The 21,180-nt window shown below is 41.8% G+C and overlaps 1 protein-coding gene across 1 annotated transcript in view; it reads left to right on the forward strand.

The window, feature by feature from the left end:
• Positions 1-21,180, forward strand: part of INSC (INSC spindle orientation adaptor protein) — a gene marked incomplete at both ends in the record, with an annotated part of 150,738 nt that overhangs the window by 13,243 nt on the left and 116,315 nt on the right. The window contains 1 exon segment of the mRNA XM_056554538.1: positions 6,680-6,793. Coding sequence (XP_056410513.1) covers positions 6,680-6,793 — 114 coding nt within the window.

Consider the following 21,180-nt stretch of genomic DNA (forward strand, 5'->3'; position numbering starts at 1 on the left):
GTGGGATTAGTATGAAGGCAGGATTAGGGGGGAATGGGGGCGGGGTTTACACATTTCCACAGTTAAAAATGTAAACTTTGAATGTTTGTAAACATGACACATTGTTACATTGTATCACTGGGGGATCAGTTACTTTGTATAATGCGCAGTCAAGGGGGAGGGGCCAGATCTATCATCGCCATCTGAGGAATGTGGCCGCCGCTTCACTACAGAACTTCAGCTCCATGAAATCCCAATCATTCATTATCATTTGTGTGACAATTTGCGCAGTACTGGAGCAGTTTGTGTCTTAGTTAAGAAATTGTGTTCATAAAAGTGAGAAGTTACATGGGGGGAGGGGTCAGATGAGCATGAATGACCCTCCCACATCCTAGACTGGAGAATAAACTAAGCCACGCCCCCTCCAAGTGCAAAAATACAAAGTTTACTTAAAGAAACAAAACAAAAAACTGCGAGCAAAACTATGATAAATAAAACGTGCGGCGCTCAAAGCTGGAAAATCACTCAAAACACGGCGACAAATGTATCCATTGATTAGTGAGTCTCCTGCAGGGTAAGGGAGGGAACACACTGTGCGGGTACTTTGAGGATCAGCTGATCTTGTGACGGACGGAAAACAAAAACAAATTAGTGCGCCGCAGTTCACTGTGAGATCTACAGTGCGAATTCCTAGAGAGATCCGTGCGATACTTGTCACTTATTAGACGCGGTGGTCACATGTCCACACGCACCAAAATATACGTGGAACATTCTCCATGTAAATTTACCCTGACAGAATTGTCAGAAGAAGTTTATAGACTTTTCTGTGACCATGTGAAAACCGGAACGCCTGATAAATCCCCGGGAACGCCTGATAAATCCCCGGGAACGCCTGATAAATCCCCGGGAACGCCTGATAAATCCCGGGAACGCCTGATAAATCCCCGGGAACGCCTGATAAATCCCCAGGAACGCCTGATAAATCCCCAGAACGCCTGATAAATCCCCAGAACGCCTGATAAATCCCCAGAACGCCTGATAAATCCCGGGAACGCCTGATAAATCCCCAGAACGCTTGATAAATCCCCAGAACGCTTGATAAATCGCCGGGAACGCCTGATAAATCCCCGGGAACGCCTGATAAATCCCCAGGAACGCCTGATAAATCCCCAGAACGCCTGATAAATCCCCGGGAACGCCTGATAAATCCCCAGGAACGCCTGATAAATCCCCAGGAACGCCTGATAAATCCCCAGGAACGCCTGATAAATCCCGGGAACGCCTGATAAATCCCCGGGAACGCCTGATAAATCCCCAGAACGCTTGATAAATCCCCAGAACGCTTGATAAATCCCGGGAACGCCTGATAAATCCCCAGGAACGCCTGATAAATCCCCAGGAACGCCTGATAAATCCCCAGAACGCCTGATAAATCCCCGGGAACGCCTGATAAATCCCCAGGAACGCCTGATAAATCCCCAGGAACGCCTGATAAATCCCCAGGAACGCCTGATAAATCCCGGGAACGCCTGATAAATCCCGGGAACGCCTGATAAATCCCCAGGAACGCCTGATAAATCCCCAGGAACGCCTGATAAATCCCCGGGAACGCCTGATAAATCCCCAGGAACGCCTGATAAATCCCCGGGAACGCCTGATAAATCCCCGGAACGCCTGATAAATCCCCAGGAACGCCTGATAAATCCCCAGAACGCCTGATAAATCCCCAGGAACGCCTGATAAATCCCGGGAACGCTTGATAAATCGCCGGGAACGCCTGATAAATCCCGGGAACGCCTGATAAATCCCCAGGAACGCCTGATAAATCCCGGGAACGCTTGATAAATCGCCGGGAACGCCTGATAAATCCCGGGAACGCCTGATAAATCCCGGGAACGCCTGATAAATCCCGGGAACGCCTGATAAATCCCCGGGAACGCCTGATAAATCCCCGGGAACGCCTGATAAATCCCGGGAACGCCTGATAAATCCCCAGGAACGCCTGATAAATCCCCGGGAACGCCTGATAAATCCCCGGGAACGCCTGATAAATCCCCGGGAACGCCTGATAAATCCCCAGGAACGCCTGATAAATCCCCGGGAACGCCTGATAAATCCCCAGGAACGCCTGATAAATCCCCGGGAACGCCTGATAAATCCCCAGGAACGCTTGATAAATCCCCGGAACGCTTGATAAATCCCCGGAACGCCTGATAAATCCCCAGAACGCCTGATAAATCCCCGGAACGCCTGATAAATCCCCAGAACGCCTGATAAATCCCCAGAACGCTTGATAAATCCCCGGAATGCCTGAAAAATCCAGAACGCCTAATAAAAAACATTTCATAATTCAGAATACCTAATAATCAGGAACATTTGATAATCCAGAATACCTGTTAATCTGGAACACTTGATACTCCGGAACACCTGATAATAAAGAACATTTGATAATCCAGAATACTCAATCCAGAATATGTAATAATCCAGAATACCTAATAATCAGGAACATTTGATAATCCAGAATACCTGATAATCCAGAATACCTAATAATCCAGAATACCTAATAATCCAGAATACCTGATAATCCAGAATACCTGATAATCCAGAATACCTAATAATCCAGAATACATTGTAATTCATTATATTTGATAATCCAGAATACCTGATAATCCAGAATACATGTTAATCTGGAACACTTGATACTCCGGAACACCTGATAATAAAGAACATTTGATAATCCAGAATACTCAATCCAGAATATGTAATAATCCAGAATACCTAATAATCAGGAACATTTGATAATCCAGAATACCTGATAATCCAGAATACCTAATAATCCAGAATACCTAATAATCCAGAATACCTAATAATCCAGAATACCTAATAATCCAGAATACATTGTAATTCATTATATTTGATAATCCAGAATACCTGATAATCCAGAATACATGTTAATCTGGAACACTTGATACTCCGGAACACCTGATAATAAAGAACATTTGATAATCCAGAATACTCAATCCAGAATATGTAATAATCCAGAATACCTAATAATCAGGAACATTTGATAATCCAGAATACCTGATAATCCAGAATACCTAATAATCCAGAATACCTAATAATCCAGAATACCTAATAATCCAGAATACCTGATAATCCAGAATACCTAATAATCCAGAATACATTGTAATTCATTATATTTGATAATCCAGAATACCTGATAATCCAGAATACATGTTAATCTGGAACACTTGATACTCCGGAACACCTGATAATAAAGAACATTTGATAATCCAGAATACTCAATCCAGAATATGTAATAATCCAGAATACCTGATAATCCAGAATACCTAATAATCCAGAATACCTAATAATCCAGAATACATTGTAATTCATTATATTTGATAATCCGCTACCTGTCAGTTCTCATTGATTTCCTATAACAATCACGTAGATCCCTATATTGATCTTATACAGCGGGATACAGTGACCGGCAGTCACAGGGTTAACCCCTTCACTGCACTCTTTCCGATTATTATAATTGATGTTTCATTCCGGATCCTCCCGTCTCGTAGCAGAACGGAGCCGCGTCCCGTTTCCTCCTCGGATTCGCCGCATTATTGGATTTGACAGAGAAGATTATTTTTTAAGAAAAAAAAAAGTTTCCTTGTCAGGGCGAATCTGCAAGACTGAGCGTGCGGGGAATGGGCGCTGACGGGCGGCGTGCGCTTAGCGAATACGGTGAGGTCAGAAGACGGATCGGTGAGTGATGTCATACGATGATGTAATGCCGCCCAGTGGAGCCGCACGTCTGCCCAAGGTCACATGACTGCAGGGAAAGCTTCTATACATTATTCACCGGGTGACGGGCGATACGTGAATGAGACGCGACGTATGATGTGGGGGAGGGGCGGTGGCCGCGTAGCCAGTCTCTACGGGGTTAATATTTAAGGGGGGGGGGGAGTTGTTCATGATGTCATCACTAATAATCATCATTACTAAACTGATACAATAATTAAATGAATAGAACCGTACTTCCCAACCAGGGTGCCTCCAGCTGTTGCAAAGCTACAACTCCCAGCATGCCCGGACAGCTTTTAGGCATGCTGGGAATTGTAGTTTTGCAACACCTGCAGGCACCCTGGTTGGGGAACACTGGAATAAAAAGTTCTCTGGAATCAGCAACTTGTATGATCCATTGCGGCGTTTAGCTCTGTTTTTGTGCAATTGTTTTGGTCTTTTCCCCAGTTGGCCGTTCTGTTACCACACAACTTAATATGTTTTATGCGCAACTTCATAAATAATTTTTTTTTTTTAAACACAGAAATCAAGCCAGAAAAATGGCGCAAACACGAAAACTAAAAAAATTGCGCAAATTTTCACTCCAATAATAAATCTTCCCCTTAGTAAACTCACTGTGGAGACGAAGATTCCAGACTCACAGCACAACGCAGGACAGAGCTCGAACCATAAAGAGCAATGCCGCAGTGTAATGCATGGGGACAGAGAGCAATGCCGCAGTGTAATGCATGGGGACAGAGAGCAATGCCGCAGTGTAATGCATGGGGACAGACAGAGCAATGCCGCAGTGTAATGCATGGGGACAGACAGAGCAATGCCGCAGTGTAATGCATGGGGACAGACAGAGCAATGCCGCAGTGTAATGCATGGGGACAGACAGAGCAATGCCGCAGTGTAATGCATGGGGACAGAGAGCAATGCCGCAGTGTAATGCATGGGGACAGAGAGCAATGCCGCAGTGTAATACATGGGGACAGAGAGCAATGCCGCAGTGTAATGCATGGGGACAGAGAGCAATGCCGCAGTGTAATACATGGGGACAGAGAGCAATGCCGCAGTGTAATACATGGGGACAGAGAGCAATGCCGCAGTGCAATGCATGGGGACGGACAGAGCAATGCCGCAGTGCAATGCATGGGGACGGACAGAGCAATGCCGCAGTGTAATGCATGGGGACAGACAGAGCAATGCTGCAGTGTAATGCATGGGGACAGAGAGCAATGCCACAGTGTAATGCATGGGGACAGACAGAGCAATGCCGCAGTATAATGCATGGGGACAGAGAGCAATGCCGCAGTGTAATGCATGGGGACGGACAGAGCAATGTCGCAGTGTAATGCATGGGGACGGACAGAGCAATGCCGCAGTGTAATGCATGGGGACGGACAAAGCAATGCTGCAGTGTAATGCATGGGGACGGACAGAGCAATGCTGCAGTGTAATGCATGGGGACAGACAGAGCAATGCTGCAGTATAATGCATGGGGACAGACAGAGCAATGCCGCAGTGTAATGCATGGGGACAGAGCAATGCTGCAGTGTAATGCATGGGGACGGACAGAGCAATGTCGCAGTGTAATGCATGGGGACAGAGAGCAATGCTGCAGTGTAATGCATGGGGACAGACAGAGCAATGCATGGGGATGGAGAGCAATGCTGCAGTGTAATGCATGGGGACAGACAGAGCAATGCCGCAGTGTAATGCATGGGGACAGACAGAGCAAAGCCGCAGTGTAAAGCATGGGGACAGACAGAGCAATGCCGCAGTATAATGCATGGGGACAGACAGAGCAATGCCGCAGTATAATGCATGGGGACAGACAGAGCAATGCCGCAGTATAATGCATGGGGACAGACAGAGCAAAGCCGCAGTGTGAAGCATGGGGACAGACAGAGCAATGCCGCAGTATAATGCATGGGGACAGACAGAGCAATGCTGCAGTGTAATGCATGGGGACGGACAGAGCAATGCCGCAGTGTAATGCATGGGGACAGACAGAGCAATGCTGCAGTGTAATGCATGGGGACAGACAGAGCAAAGCCGCAATGTAAAGCATGGGGACAGACAGAGCAATGCCGCAGTATAATGCATGGGGACAGACAGAGCAATGCCGCAGTGTAATTCATGGGGACGGACAGAGACAATGCTGCAGTGTAATGCATGGGGACAGAGCAATGCAGCAGTGTAATGCATGGGGACAGAGAGCAATGCTGCAGTGTAATGCATGGGGGCAGAGAGCAATGCTGCAGTGTAATGCATGGGGACAGAGAGCAATGCCGCAGTGTAATGCATGGGGACAGACAGAGCAATGCCGCAGTGTAATGCATGGGGACAGACAGAGCAATGCATGGGGATGGAGAGCAATGCTGCAGTGTAATGCATGGGGACAGATGGAGCAGCTGCCTGAGTGTATGATGATACAGCAGGTTAATTTGCGACGTCTCAGACACTTACTATAATTGTGCTGTACAGAGCAGCGCTGCAGTGTAAAGCAGGATCCTGAAGGTCGTCCCCGGATCATCCGGGCTCCCAGGGGTCTTCAGTGACCTTCACCATATGTAATATTTATCATGACCCTCCTGGGCTATTGCATCAGATATCAGACCCTGGGGACACGACTACCACAGCAGCAGATTTGTGACAGTGTACAGAGGAAAGCTAATGCCAAACTACAACTCCCAGCATACCCACATAGCCCATGTCGGCCCCCCATCTTTACGAACAAGCGTGTTTTCCTGCTGGGCCCCGGCCCCCGGTCTGCCATGGGGTTTGGCCCCACACTGACTCACTTCCTGCCTGCAGCTTCTTTTCAAACCTCCCAATTCCTATTGCACCAGCGTCATCTAGTGGCGGACGATAATATTACAGTGTAAACCGACCTGTCTGTGATTGATTTCAGGGCCTGGTGGAGGAGCTGGAAACCTGTGAGAACGTGTACAGTGTGAACAGCGCCATCCACAGCCTGTTCAGCCTCACCCAGGAGGGAGCCCGACTCTGCCATCTAGTGGCACAGGTGAGAGTTACAATGTGTCAGAGACATTATATAAGGACGGCATGTGGGAGAGGAGCTCTGTCACTAATACAGAGAGAAAATAATGTATAGATGTGACCTGCAGTCCTATGTAACACCACAGATAACAGTGATAACTCTCTGAGTACAGATAATGTATAGATGTGACCTGCAGTCCTATGTAACACCACAGATAATGTATAGATGTGACCTGCAGTCCTATGTAACACCACAGATAACACAGTGATAACTCTCTGAGTACAGATAATGTATAGATGTGACCTGCAGTCCTATGTAACACCACAGATAACACAGTGATAACTCTCTGAGTACAGATAATGTATAGATGTGACCTGCAGTCCTATGTAACACCACAGATAACACAGTGATAACTCTCTGAGTACAGATAATGTATAGATGTGACCTGCAGTCCTATGTAACACCACAGATAACACAGTGATAACTCTCTGAGTACAGATAATGTATAGATGTGACCTGCAGTCCTATGTAACACCACAGATAACAGTGATAACTCTCTGAGTACAGATAATGTATAGATGTGACCTGCAGTCCTATGTAACACCACAGATAACAGTGATAACTCTCTGAGTACAGATAATGTATAGATGTGACCTGCAGTCCTATGTAACACCACAGATAACAGTGATAACTCTCTGAGTACAGATAATGTATAGATGTGACCTGCAGTCCTATGTAACACCACAGATAACACAGTGATAACTCTCTGAGTACAGATAATGTATAGATGTGTCCTGCAGTCCTATGTAACACCACAGATAACAGTGATAACTCTCTGAGTACAGATAATGTATAGATGTGACCTGCAGTCCTATGTAACACCACAGATAACACAGCGATAACTCTCTGAGTACAGATAATGTATAGATGTGACCTGCAGTCCTATGTAACACCACAGATAACAGTGATAACTCTCTGAGTACAGATAATGTATAGATGTGACCTGCAGTCCTATGTAACACCACAGATAACAGTGATAACTCTCTGAGTACAGATAATGTATAGATGTGACCTGCAGTCCTATGTAACACCACAGATAACAGTGATATCTCTCTGAGAACAGATAATGTATAGATGTGACCTGCAGTCCTATGTAACACCACAGATAACACAGTGATATCTCTCTGAGAACAGATAATGTATAGATGTGACCTGCAGTCCTATGTAACACCACAGATAACACAGTGATAACTCCCTGAGTACAGATAATGTATAGATGTGACCTGCAGTCCTATGTAACACCACAGATAACAGTGATAACTCTCTGAGTACAGATAATGTATAGATGTGACCTGCAGTCCTATGTAACACCACAGATAACAGTGATAACTCTCTGAGTACAGATAATGTATAGATGTGACCTGCAGTCCTATGTAACACCACAGATAACACAGTGATAACTCTCTGAGTACAGATAATGTATAGATGTGACCTGCAGTCCTATGTAACACCACAGATAACACAGTGATATCTCTCTGAGTACAGATAATGTATAGATGTGACCTGCAGTCCTATGTAACACCACAGATAACACAGTGATAACTCTCTGAGTACAGATAATGTATAGATGTGACCTGCAGTCCTATGTAACACCACAGATAACACAGTGATAACTCTCTGAGTACAGATAATGTATAGATGTGACCTGCAGTCCTATGTAACACCACAGATAACAGTGATAACTCTCTGAGTACAGATAATGTATAGATGTGACCTGCAGTCCTATGTAACACCACAGATAACACAGTGATAACTCTCTGAGTACAGATAATGTATAGATGTGACCTGCAGTCCTATGTAACACCACAGATAACAGTGATAACTCTCTGAGTACAGATAATGTAGTAGATGTGACCTGCAGTCCTATGTAACACCACAGATAACAGTGATAACTCTCTGAGTACAGATAATGTATAGATGTGGCCTGCAGTCCTATGTAACACCACAGATAACAGTGATAACTCTCTGAGTACAGATAATGTATAGATGTGATCTGCAGTCCTATGTAACACCACAGATAACACAGTGATAACTCTCTGAGTACAGATAATGTATAGATGGGACCTGCAGTCCTATGTAATACCACAGATAACAGTGATATCTCTCTGAGTACAGATAATGTATAGATGTGACCTGCAGTCCTATGTAACACCACAGATAACAGTGATAACTCTCTGAGTACAGATAATGTATAGATGTGACCTGCAGTCCTATGTAACACCACAGATAACACAGTGATAACTCTCTGAGTACAGATAATGTATAGATGTGACCTGCAGTCCTATGTAACACCACAGATAACACAGTTATAACTCTCTGAGTACAGATAATGTATAGATGTGACCTGCAGTCCTATGTAACACCACAGATAACACAGTGATAACTCTCTGAGTACAGATAATGTATAGATGTGACCTGCAGTCCTATGTAACTCCACAGATAACAGTGATAACTCTCTGAGTACAGATAATGTATAGATGTGACCTGCAGTCCTATGTAACACCACAGATAACAGTGATAACTCTCTGAGTACAGATAATGTATAGATGTGACCTGCAGTCCTATGTAACACCACAGATAACAGTGATAACTCTCTGAGTACAGATAAGGTATAGATGTGACCTGCAGTCCTATGTAACACCACAGATAACACAGTGATAACTCTCTGAGTACAGATAATGTATAGATGTGACCTGCAGTCCTATGTAACACCACAGATAACAGTGATAACTCTCTGAGTACAGATAATGTATAGATGTGACCTGCAGTCCTATGTAACACCACAGATAACACAGTGATAACTCTCTGAGTACAGATAATGTATAGATGTGACCTGCAGTCCTATGTAACACCACAGATAACACAGTGATATCTCTCTGAGTACAGATAATGTATAGATGTGACCTGCAGTCCTATGTAACACCACAGATAACAGTGATAACTCTCTGAGTACAGATAATGTATAGATATGACCTGCAGTCCTATGTAACACCACAGATAACAGTGATAACTCTCTGGGTACAGATAATGTATAGATGTGACCTGCAGTCCTATGTAACACCACAGATAACACAGTGATAACTCTCTGAGTACAGATAATGTATAGATGTGACCTGCAGTCCTATGTAACACCACAGATAACAGTGATAACTCTCTGAGTACAGATAATGTATAGATGTGACCTGCAGTCCTATGTAACACCACAGATAACACAGTGATAACTCTCTGAGTACAGATAATGTATAGATGTGACCTGCAGTCCTATGTAACACCACAGATAACACAGTGATAACTCTCTGAGTACAGATAATGTATAGATGTGACCTGCAGTCCTATGTAACACCACAGATAACACAGTGATAACTCTCTGAGTACAGATAATGTATAGATGTGACCTGCAGTCCTATGTAACACCACAGATAACAGTGATAACTCTCTGAGTACAGATAATGTATAGATGTCACCTGCAGTCCTATGTAACACCACAGATAACACAGTGATAACTCTCTGAGTACAGATAATGTATAGATGTGACCTGCAGTCCTATGTAACACCACAGATAACACAGTGATAACTATCTGAGTACAGATAATGTATAGATGTGACCTGCAGTCCTATGTAACACCACAGATAACAGTGATATCTCTGAGTACAGATAATGTATAGATGTGACCTGCAGTCCTATGTAACACCACAGATAACAGTGATAACTCTCTGAGTACAGATAATGTATAGATGTGACCTGCAGTCCTATGTAACACCACAGATAACACAGTGATAACTCTCTGAGTACAGATAATGTATAGATGTCACCTGCAGTCCTATGTAACACCACAGATAACACAGTGATAACTCTGAGTACAGATAATGTATAGATGTGACCTGCAGTCCTATGTAACACCACAGATAACACAGTGATAACTCTCTGAGTACAGATAATGTAGTAGATGTGACCTGCAGTCCTATGTAACACCACAGATAACAGTGATAACTCTGAGTACAGATAATGTATAGATGTGACCTGCAGTCCTATGTAACACCACAGATAACAGTGATAACTCTCTGAGTATAGATAATGTATAGATGTGACCTGCAGTCCTATGTAACACCACAGATAACACAGTGATAACTCTCTGAGTACAGATAATGTATAGATGTGACCTGCAGTCCTATGTAACACCACAGATAACACAGTGATAACTCTCTGAGTACAGATAATGTATAGATGTGACCTGCAGTCCTATGTAACACCACAGATAACAGTGATAACTCTCTGAGTACAGATAATGTAGTGGAAGTGACCTGCAGTCCTATGTAACACCACAGATAACACAGTGATAACTCTCTGAGTACAGATAATGTATAGATGTCACCTGCAGTCCTATGTAACACCACAGATAACACAGTGATAACTCTCTGAGTACAGATAATGTATAGATGTGACCTGCAGTCCTATGTAACACCACAGATAACACAGTGATAACTCTCTGAGTACAGATAATGTATAGATGTGACCTGCAGTCCTATGTAACACCACAGATAACAGGGATAACTCTCTGAGAACAGATAATGTAATAGATGTGACCTGCAGTCCTATGTAACACCACAGATAACAGTGATAACTCTCTGAGTACAGATAATGTAGTAGATGTGACCTGCAGTCCTATGTAACACTACAGATAACAGTGATAACTCTCTGAGTACAGATAATGTATAGATGTGACCTGCAGTCCTATGTAACACCACAGATAACAGTGATAACTCTCTGAGTACAGATAATGTATAGATGTGACCTGCAGTCCTATGTAACAGCACAGATAACAGTGATAACTCTCTGAGTACAGATAATGTATAGATGTGACCTGCAGTCCTATGTAACACCACAGATAACAGTGATAACTCTCTGAGTACAGATAAGGTATAGATGTGACCTGCAGTCCTATGTAACACCACAGATAACACAGTGATAACTCTCTGAGTACAGATAATGTATAGATGTGACCTGCAGTCCTATGTAACACCACAGATAACAGTGATAACTCTCTGAGTACAGATAATGTATAGATGTGACCTGCAGTCCTATGTAACACCACAGATAACACAGTGATAACTCTCTGAGTACAGATAATGTATAGATGTGACCTGCAGTCCTATGTAACACCACAGATAACACAGTGATATCTCTCTGAGTACAGATAATGTATAGATGTGACCTGCAGTCCTATGTAACACCACAGATAACAGTGATAACTCTCTGAGTACAGATAATGTATAGATATGACCTGCAGTCCTATGTAACACCACAGATAACAGTGATAACTCTCTGGGTACAGATAATGTATAGATGTGACCTGCAGTCCTATGTAACACCACAGATAACACAGTGATAACTCTCTGAGTACAGATAATGTATAGATGTGACCTGCAGTCCTATGTAACACCACAGATAACAGTGATAACTCTCTGAGTACAGATAATGTATAGATGTGACCTGCAGTCCTATGTAACACCACAGATAACACAGTGATAACTCTCTGAGTACAGATAATGTATAGATGTGACCTGCAGTCCTATGTAACACCACAGATAACACAGTGATAACTATCTGAGTACAGATAATGTATAGATGTGACCTGCAGTCCTATGTAACACCACAGATAACAGTGATATCTCTGAGTACAGATAATGTATAGATGTGACCTGCAGTCCTATGTAACACCACAGATAACAGTGATAACTCTCTGAGTACAGATAATGTATAGATGTGACCTGCAGTCCTATGTAACACCACAGATAACACAGTGATAACTCTCTGAGTACAGATAATGTATAGATGTCACCTGCAGTCCTATGTAACACCACAGATAACACAGTGATAACTCTGAGTACAGATAATGTATAGATGTGACCTGCAGTCCTATGTAACACCACAGATAACACAGTGATAACTCTCTGAGTACAGATAATGTAGTAGATGTGACCTGCAGTCCTATGTAACACCACAGATAACAGTGATAACTCTGAGTACAGATAATGTATAGATGTGACCTGCAGTCCTATGTAACACCACAGATAACAGTGATAACTCTCTGAGTATAGATAATGTATAGATGTGACCTGCAGTCCTATGTAACACCACAGATAACACAGTGATAACTCTCTGAGTACAGATAATGTATAGATGTGACCTGCAGTCCTATGTAACACCACAGATAACACAGTGATAACTCTCTGAGTACAGATAATGTATAGATGTGACCTGCAGTCCTATGTAACACCACAGATAACAGTGATAACTCTCTGAGTACAGATAATGTAGTGGAAGTGACCTGCAGTCCTATGTAACACCACAGATAACACAGTGATAACTCTCTGAGTACAGATAATGTATAGATGTCACCTGCAGTCCTATGTAACACCACAGATAACAGTGATAACTCTCTGAGTACAGATAATGTATAGATGTGACCTGCAGTCCTATGTAACACCACAGATAACACAGTTATAACTCTCTGAGTACAGATAATGTATAGATGTGACCTGCAGTCCTATGTAACACCACAGATAACAGTGATAACTCTCTGAGTACAGATAATGTATAGATGTGATCTGCAGTCCTATGTAACACCACAGATAACAGGGATAACTCTCTGAGAACAGATAATGTAATAGATGTGACCTGCAGTCCTATGTAACACCACAGATAACAGTGATAACTCTCTGAGTACAGATAATGTAGTAGATGTGACCTGCAGTCCTATGTAACACTACAGATAACAGTGATAACTCTCTGAGTACAGATAATGTATAGATGTGACCTGCAGTCCTATGTAACACCACAGATAACAGTGATAACTCTCTGAGTACAGATAATGTATAGATGTGACCTGCAGTCCTATGTAACAGCACAGATAACAGTGATAACTCTCTGAGTACAGATAATGTATAGATGTGACCTGCAGTCCTATGTAACACCACAGATAACAGTGATAACTCTCTGAGTATAGATAATGTATAGATGTGACCTGCAGTCCTATGTAACACCACAGATAACACAGTGATAACTCTCTGAGTACAGATAATGTATAGATGTGACCTGCAGTCCTATGTAACACCACAGATAACACAGTGATAACTCTCTGAGTACAGATAATGTATAGATGTGACCTGCAGTCCTATGTAACACCACAGATAACAGTGATAACTCTCTGAGTACAGATAATGTAGTAGATGTGACCTGCAGTCCTATGTAACACCACAGATAACACAGTGATAACTCTCTGAGTACAGATAATGTATAGATGTGACCTGCAGTCCTATGTAACACCACAGATAACACAGTGATATCTCTGAGTACAGATAATGTATAGATGTGACCTGCAGTCCTATGTAACACCACAGATAATGTATAGATGTGACCTGCAGTCCTATGTAACACCACAGATAACAGTGATAACTCTGAGTACAGATAATGTATAGATGTGACCTGCAGTCCTATGTAACACCACAGATAACAGTGATAACTCTCTGAGTATAGATAATGTATAGATGTGACCTGCAGTCCTATGTAACACCACAGATAACACAGTGATAACTCTCTGAGTACAGATAATGTATAGATGTGACCTGCAGTCCTATGTAACACCACAGATAACACAGTGATAACTCTCTGAGTACAGATAATGTATAGATGTGACCTGCAGTCCTATGTAACACCACAGATAACAGTGATAACTCTCTGAGTACAGATAATGTAGTGGAAGTGACCTGCAGTCCTATGTAACACCACAGATAACACAGTGATAACTCTCTGAGTACAGATAATGTATAGATGTCACCTGCAGTCCTATGTAACACCACAGATAACACAGTGATAACTCTCTGAGTACAGATAATGTATAGATGTGACCTGCAGTCCTATGTAACACCACAGATAACACAGTGATAACTCTCTGAGTACAGATAATGTATAGATGTGACCTGCAGTCCTATGTAACACCACAGATAACAGGGATAACTCTCTGAGAACAGATAATGTAATAGATGTGACCTGCAGTCCTATGTAACACCACAGATAACAGTGATAACTCTCTGAGTACAGATAATGTAGTAGATGTGACCTGCAGTCCTATGTAACACTACAGATAACAGTGATAACTCTCTGAGTACAGATAATGTATAGATGTGACCTGCAGTCCTATGTAACACCACAGATAACAGTGATAACTCTCTGAGTACAGATAATGTATAGATGTGACCTGCAGTCCTATGTAACAGCACAGATAACAGTGATAACTCTCTGAGTACAGATAATGTATAGATGTGACCTGCAGTCCTATGTAACACCACAGATAACAGTGATAACTCTCTGAGTACAGATAAGGTATAGATGTGACCTGCAGTCCTATGTAACACCACAGATAACACAGTGATAACTCTCTGAGTACAGATAATGTATAGATGTGACCTGCAGTCCTATGTAACACCACAGATAACAGTGATAACTCTCTGAGTACAGATAATGTATAGATGTGACCTGCAGTCCTATGTAACACCACAGATAACACAGTGATAACTCTCTGAGTACAGATAATGTATAGATGTGACCTGCAGTCCTATGTAACACCACAGATAACACAGTGATATCTCTCTGAGTACAGATAATGTATAGATGTGACCTGCAGTCCTATGTAACACCACAGATAACAGTGATAACTCTCTGAGTACAGATAATGTATAGATATGACCTGCAGTCCTATGTAACACCACAGATAACAGTGATAACTCTCTGGGTACAGATAATGTATAGATGTGACCTGCAGTCCTATGTAACACCACAGATAACACAGTGATAACTCTCTGAGTACAGATAATGTATAGATGTGACCTGCAGTCCTATGTAACACCACAGATAACAGTGATAACTCTCTGAGTACAGATAATGTATAGATGTGACCTGCAGTCCTATGTAACACCACAGATAACACAGTGATAACTCTCTGAGTACAGATAATGTATAGATGTGACCTGCAGTCCTATGTAACACCACAGATAACACAGTGATAACTATCTGAGTACAGATAATGTATAGATGTGACCTGCAGTCCTATGTAACACCACAGATAACAGTGATATCTCTGAGTACAGATAATGTATAGATGTGACCTGCAGTCCTATGTAACACCACAGATAACAGTGATAACTCTCTGAGTACAGATAATGTATAGATGTGACCTGCAGTCCTATGTAACACCACAGATAACACAGTGATAACTCTCTGAGTACAGATAATGTATAGATGTCACCTGCAGTCCTATGTAACACCACAGATAACACAGTGATAACTCTGAGTACAGATAATGTATAGATGTGACCTGCAGTCCTATGTAACACCACAGATAACACAGTGATAACTCTCTGAGTACAGATAATGTAGTAGATGTGACCTGCAGTCCTATGTAACACCACAGATAACAGTGATAACTCTGAGTACAGATAATGTATAGATGTGACCTGCAGTCCTATGTAACACCACAGATAACAGTGATAACTCTCTGAGTATAGATAATGTATAGATGTGACCTGCAGTCCTATGTAACACCACAGATAACACAGTGATAACTCTCTGAGTACAGATAATGTATAGATGTGACCTGCAGTCCTATGTAACACCACAGATAACACAGTGATAACTCTCTGAGTACAGATAATGTATAGATGTGACCTGCAGTCCTATGTAACACCACAGATAACAGTGATAACTCTCTGAGTACAGATAATGTAGTGGAAGTGACCTGCAGTCCTATGTAACACCACAGATAACACAGTGATAACTCTCTGAGTACAGATAATGTATAGATGTCACCTGCAGTCCTATGTAACACCACAGATAACAGTGATAACTCTCTGAGTACAGATAATGTATAGATGTGACCTGCAGTCCTATGTAACACCACAGATAACACAGTTATAACTCTCTGAGTACAGATAATGTATAGATGTGACCTGCAGTCCTATGTAACACCACAGATAACAGTGATAACTCTCTGAGTACAGATAATGTATAGATGTGATCTGCAGTCCTATGTAACACCACAGATAACAGGGATAACTCTCTGAGAACAGATAATGTAATAGATGTGACCTGCAGTCCTATGTAACACCACAGATAACAGTGATAACTCTCTGAGTACAGATAATGTAGTAGATGTGACCTGCAGTCCTATGTAACACTACAGATAACAGTGATAACTCTCTGAGTACAGATAATGTATAGATGTGACCTGCAGTCCTATGTAACACCACAGATAACAGTGATAACTCTCTGAGTACAGATAATGTATAGATGTGACCTGCAGTCCTATGTAACAGCACAGATAACAGTGATAACTCTCTGAGTACAGATAATGTATAGATGTGACCTGCAGTCCTATGTAACACCACAGATAACAGTGATAACTCTCTGAGTATAGATAATGTATAGATGTGACCTGCAGTCCTATGTAACACCACAGATAACACAGTGATAACTCTCTGAGTACAGATAATGTATAGATGTGACCTGCAGTCCTATGTAACACCACAGATAACACAGTGATAACTCTCTGAGTACAGATAATGTATAGATGTGACCTGCAGTCCTATGTAACACCACAGATAACAGTGATAACTCTCTGAGTACAGATAATGTAGTAGATGTGACCTGCAGTCCTATGTAACACCACAGATAACACAGTGATAACTCTCTGAGTACAGATAATGTATAGATGTGACCTGCAGTCCTATGTAACACCACAGATAACACAGTGATATCTCTGAGTACAGATAATGTATAGATGTGACCTGCAGTCCTATGTAACACCACAGATAATGTATAGATGTGACCTGCAGTCCTATGTAACACCACAGATAACACAGTGATAGCTCTCTGAGTACAGATAATGTATAGATGGGACCTGCAGTCCTATGTAACACCACATATAACACAGTGATAACTCTGAGTACAGATAATGTATAGATGTGACCTGCAGTCCTATGTAACACCACAGATAACACAGTGATAACTCTCTGAGTACAGATAATGTAGTAGATGTGACCTGCAGTCCTATGTAACACCACAGATAACAGTGATAACTCTGAGTACAGATAATGTATAGATGTGACCTGCAGTCCTATGTAACACCACAGATAACAGTGATAACTCTCTGAGTACAGATAATGTATAGATGTGACCTGCAGTCCTATGTAACACCACAGATAACAGTGATAACTCTGAGTACAGATAATGTATAGATGTGACCTGCAGTCCTATGTAACACCACAGATAACAGTGATAACTCTGAGTACAGATAATGTATAGATGAGACCTGCAGTCCTATGTAACACCACAGATAACAGTGATAACTCTCTGAGTACAGATAATGTATAGATGTGACCTGCAGTCCTATGTAACACCACAGATAACAGTGATAACTCTCTGAGTACAGATAATGTATAGATGTGACCTGCAGTCCTATGTAACACCACAGAGAACAGTGATAACTCTCTGAGTACAGATAATGTATAGATGTGACCTGCAGTCCTATGTAACACCACAGATAACAGTGATAACTCTCTGAGTACAGATAATGTATAGATGTGATCTGCAGTCCTATGTAACACCACAGATAACAGTGATAACTCTCTGAGTACAGATAATGTATAGATGTGACCTGCAGTCCTATGTAACACCACAGATAACAGTGATAACTCTCTGAGTACAGATAATGTATAGATGTGACCTGCAGTCCTATGTAACACCACAGATAACACAGTGATAACTCTCTGAGTACAGATAATGTATAGATGTGACCTGCAGTCCTATGTAACACCATAGATAACAGTGATAACTCTCTGAGTACAGATAATGTATAGATGTGACCTGCAGTCCTATGTAACACCACAGATAACACAGTGATAACTCTCTGAGTACAGATAATGTATAGATGTGACCTGCAGTCCTATGTAACACCACAGATAACACAGTTATAACTCTCTGAGTACAGATAATGTATAGATGTGACCTGCAGTCCTATGTAACACCACAGATAACACAGTGATAACTCCCTGAGTACAGATAATGTATAGATGTGACCTGCAGTCCTATGTAACACCACAGATAACAGTGATATCTCTGAGTACAGATAATGTATAGATGTGACCTGCAGTCCTATGTAACACCACAGATAACACAGTGATAACTCTCTGAGTACAGATAATGTATAGATGTGACCTGCAGTCCTATGTAACACCACAGATAACAGTGATCACTCTCTGAGTACAGATAATGTATAGATGTGATCTGCAGTCCTATGTAACACCACAGATAACAGTGATATATCTGAGTACAGATAATGTATAGATGTGACCTGCAGTCCTATGTAACACCACAGATAACAGTGATATCTCTGAGTACAGATAATGTATAGATGTGACCTGCAGTCCTATGTAACACCACAGATAACACAGTCATAACTCTCTGAGTACAGATAATGTATAGATGTGACCTGCAGTCCTATGTAACACCACAGATAACACAGTGATATCTCTCTGAGTACAGATAATGTATAGATGTGACCTGCAGTCCTATGTAACACCACAGATAACACAGTGATAACTCTCTGAGTACAGATAATGTATAGATGTGACCTGCAGTCCTATGTAACACCACAGATAACAGTGATAACTCTCTGAGTACAGATAATGTATAGATGTGACCTGCAGTCCTATGTAACACCACAGATAACACAGTGATAACTCTCTGAGTACAGATAATGTATAGATGTGACCTGCAGTCCTATGTAACACCACAGATAACAGTGATAACTCTCTGAGTACAGATAATGTAGTAGATGTGACCTGCAGTCCTATGTAACACCACAGATAACACAGTGATAACTCTCTGAGTACAGATAATGTATAGATGTGACCTGCAGTCCTATGTAACACCACAGATAACACAGTGATAACTCTGAGTACAGATAATGTATAGATGTGACCTGCAGTCCTATGTAACACCACAGATAACAGTGATAACTCTCTGAGTACAGATAATGAATAGATGTGACCTGCAGTCCTATGTAACACCACAGATAACAGTGATAACTCTCTGAGTACAGATAATGTATAGATGTGACCTGCAGTCCTATGTAACACCACAGATAACAGTGATATTTCTGAGTACAGATAATGTATAGATGTGACCTGCAGTCCTATGTAACACCACAGATAACACAGTGATAACTCTCTGAGTACAGATAATGTATAGATGTGACCTGCAGTCCTATGTAACACCACAGATAACAGTGATATTTCTGAGTACAGATAATGTATAGATGTGACCTGCAGTCCTATGTAACACCACAGATAACACAGTGATAACTCTCTGAGTACAGACAATGTATAGATGTGACCTGCAGTCCTATGTAACACCACAGATAACAGTGATAACTCTCTGAGTACAGATAATGTATAGATGTGACCTGCAGTCCTATGTAACACCACAGATAACAGTGATAACTCTCTGAGTACAGATAATGTATAGATGTGACCTGCAGTCCTATGTAACACCACAGATAATAGTGATAACTCTCTGAGTACAGATAATGTATAGATGTGACCTGCAGTCCTATGTAACACCACAGATAACACAGTGATATCTCTCTGAGTACAGATAATGTATAGATGTGACCTGCAGTCCTATGTAACATCACAGATAACAGTGATAACTCTCTGAGTACAGATAATGTATAGATGTGACCTGCAGTCCTATGTAACACCATAGATAACAGTGATAACTCTGAGTACAGATAATGTATAGATGTGACCTGCAGTCCTATGTAACACCACAGATAACAGTGATAACTCTCTGAGTACAGATAATGTATAGATGTGACCTGCAGTCCTATGTAACACCACAGATAACAGTGATAACTCTCTGAGTACAGATAATGTATAGATGTGACCTGCAGTCCTATGTAACACCACAGATAACACAGTGATAACTCTCTGAGTACAGATAATGTATAGATGTGACCTGCAGTCCTATGTAACACCACAGATAACACAGTGATAACTCTGAGTACAGATAATGTATAGATGTGACCTGCAGTCCTATGTAACACCACAGATAACACAGTGATAACTCTCTGAGTACAGATAATGTAGTAGATGTGACCTGCAGTCCTATGTAACACCACAGATAACAGTGATAACTCTCTGAGTACAGATAATGTATAGATGTGACCTGCAGTCCTATGTAACACCACAGATAACACAGTGATAACTCTCTGAGTACAGATAATGTATAGATG

Source organism: Hyla sarda, unplaced genomic scaffold (assembly GCF_029499605.1).
Source record: "Hyla sarda isolate aHylSar1 unplaced genomic scaffold, aHylSar1.hap1 scaffold_787, whole genome shotgun sequence".
NCBI lineage: Eukaryota > Metazoa > Chordata > Amphibia > Anura > Hylidae > Hyla > Hyla sarda.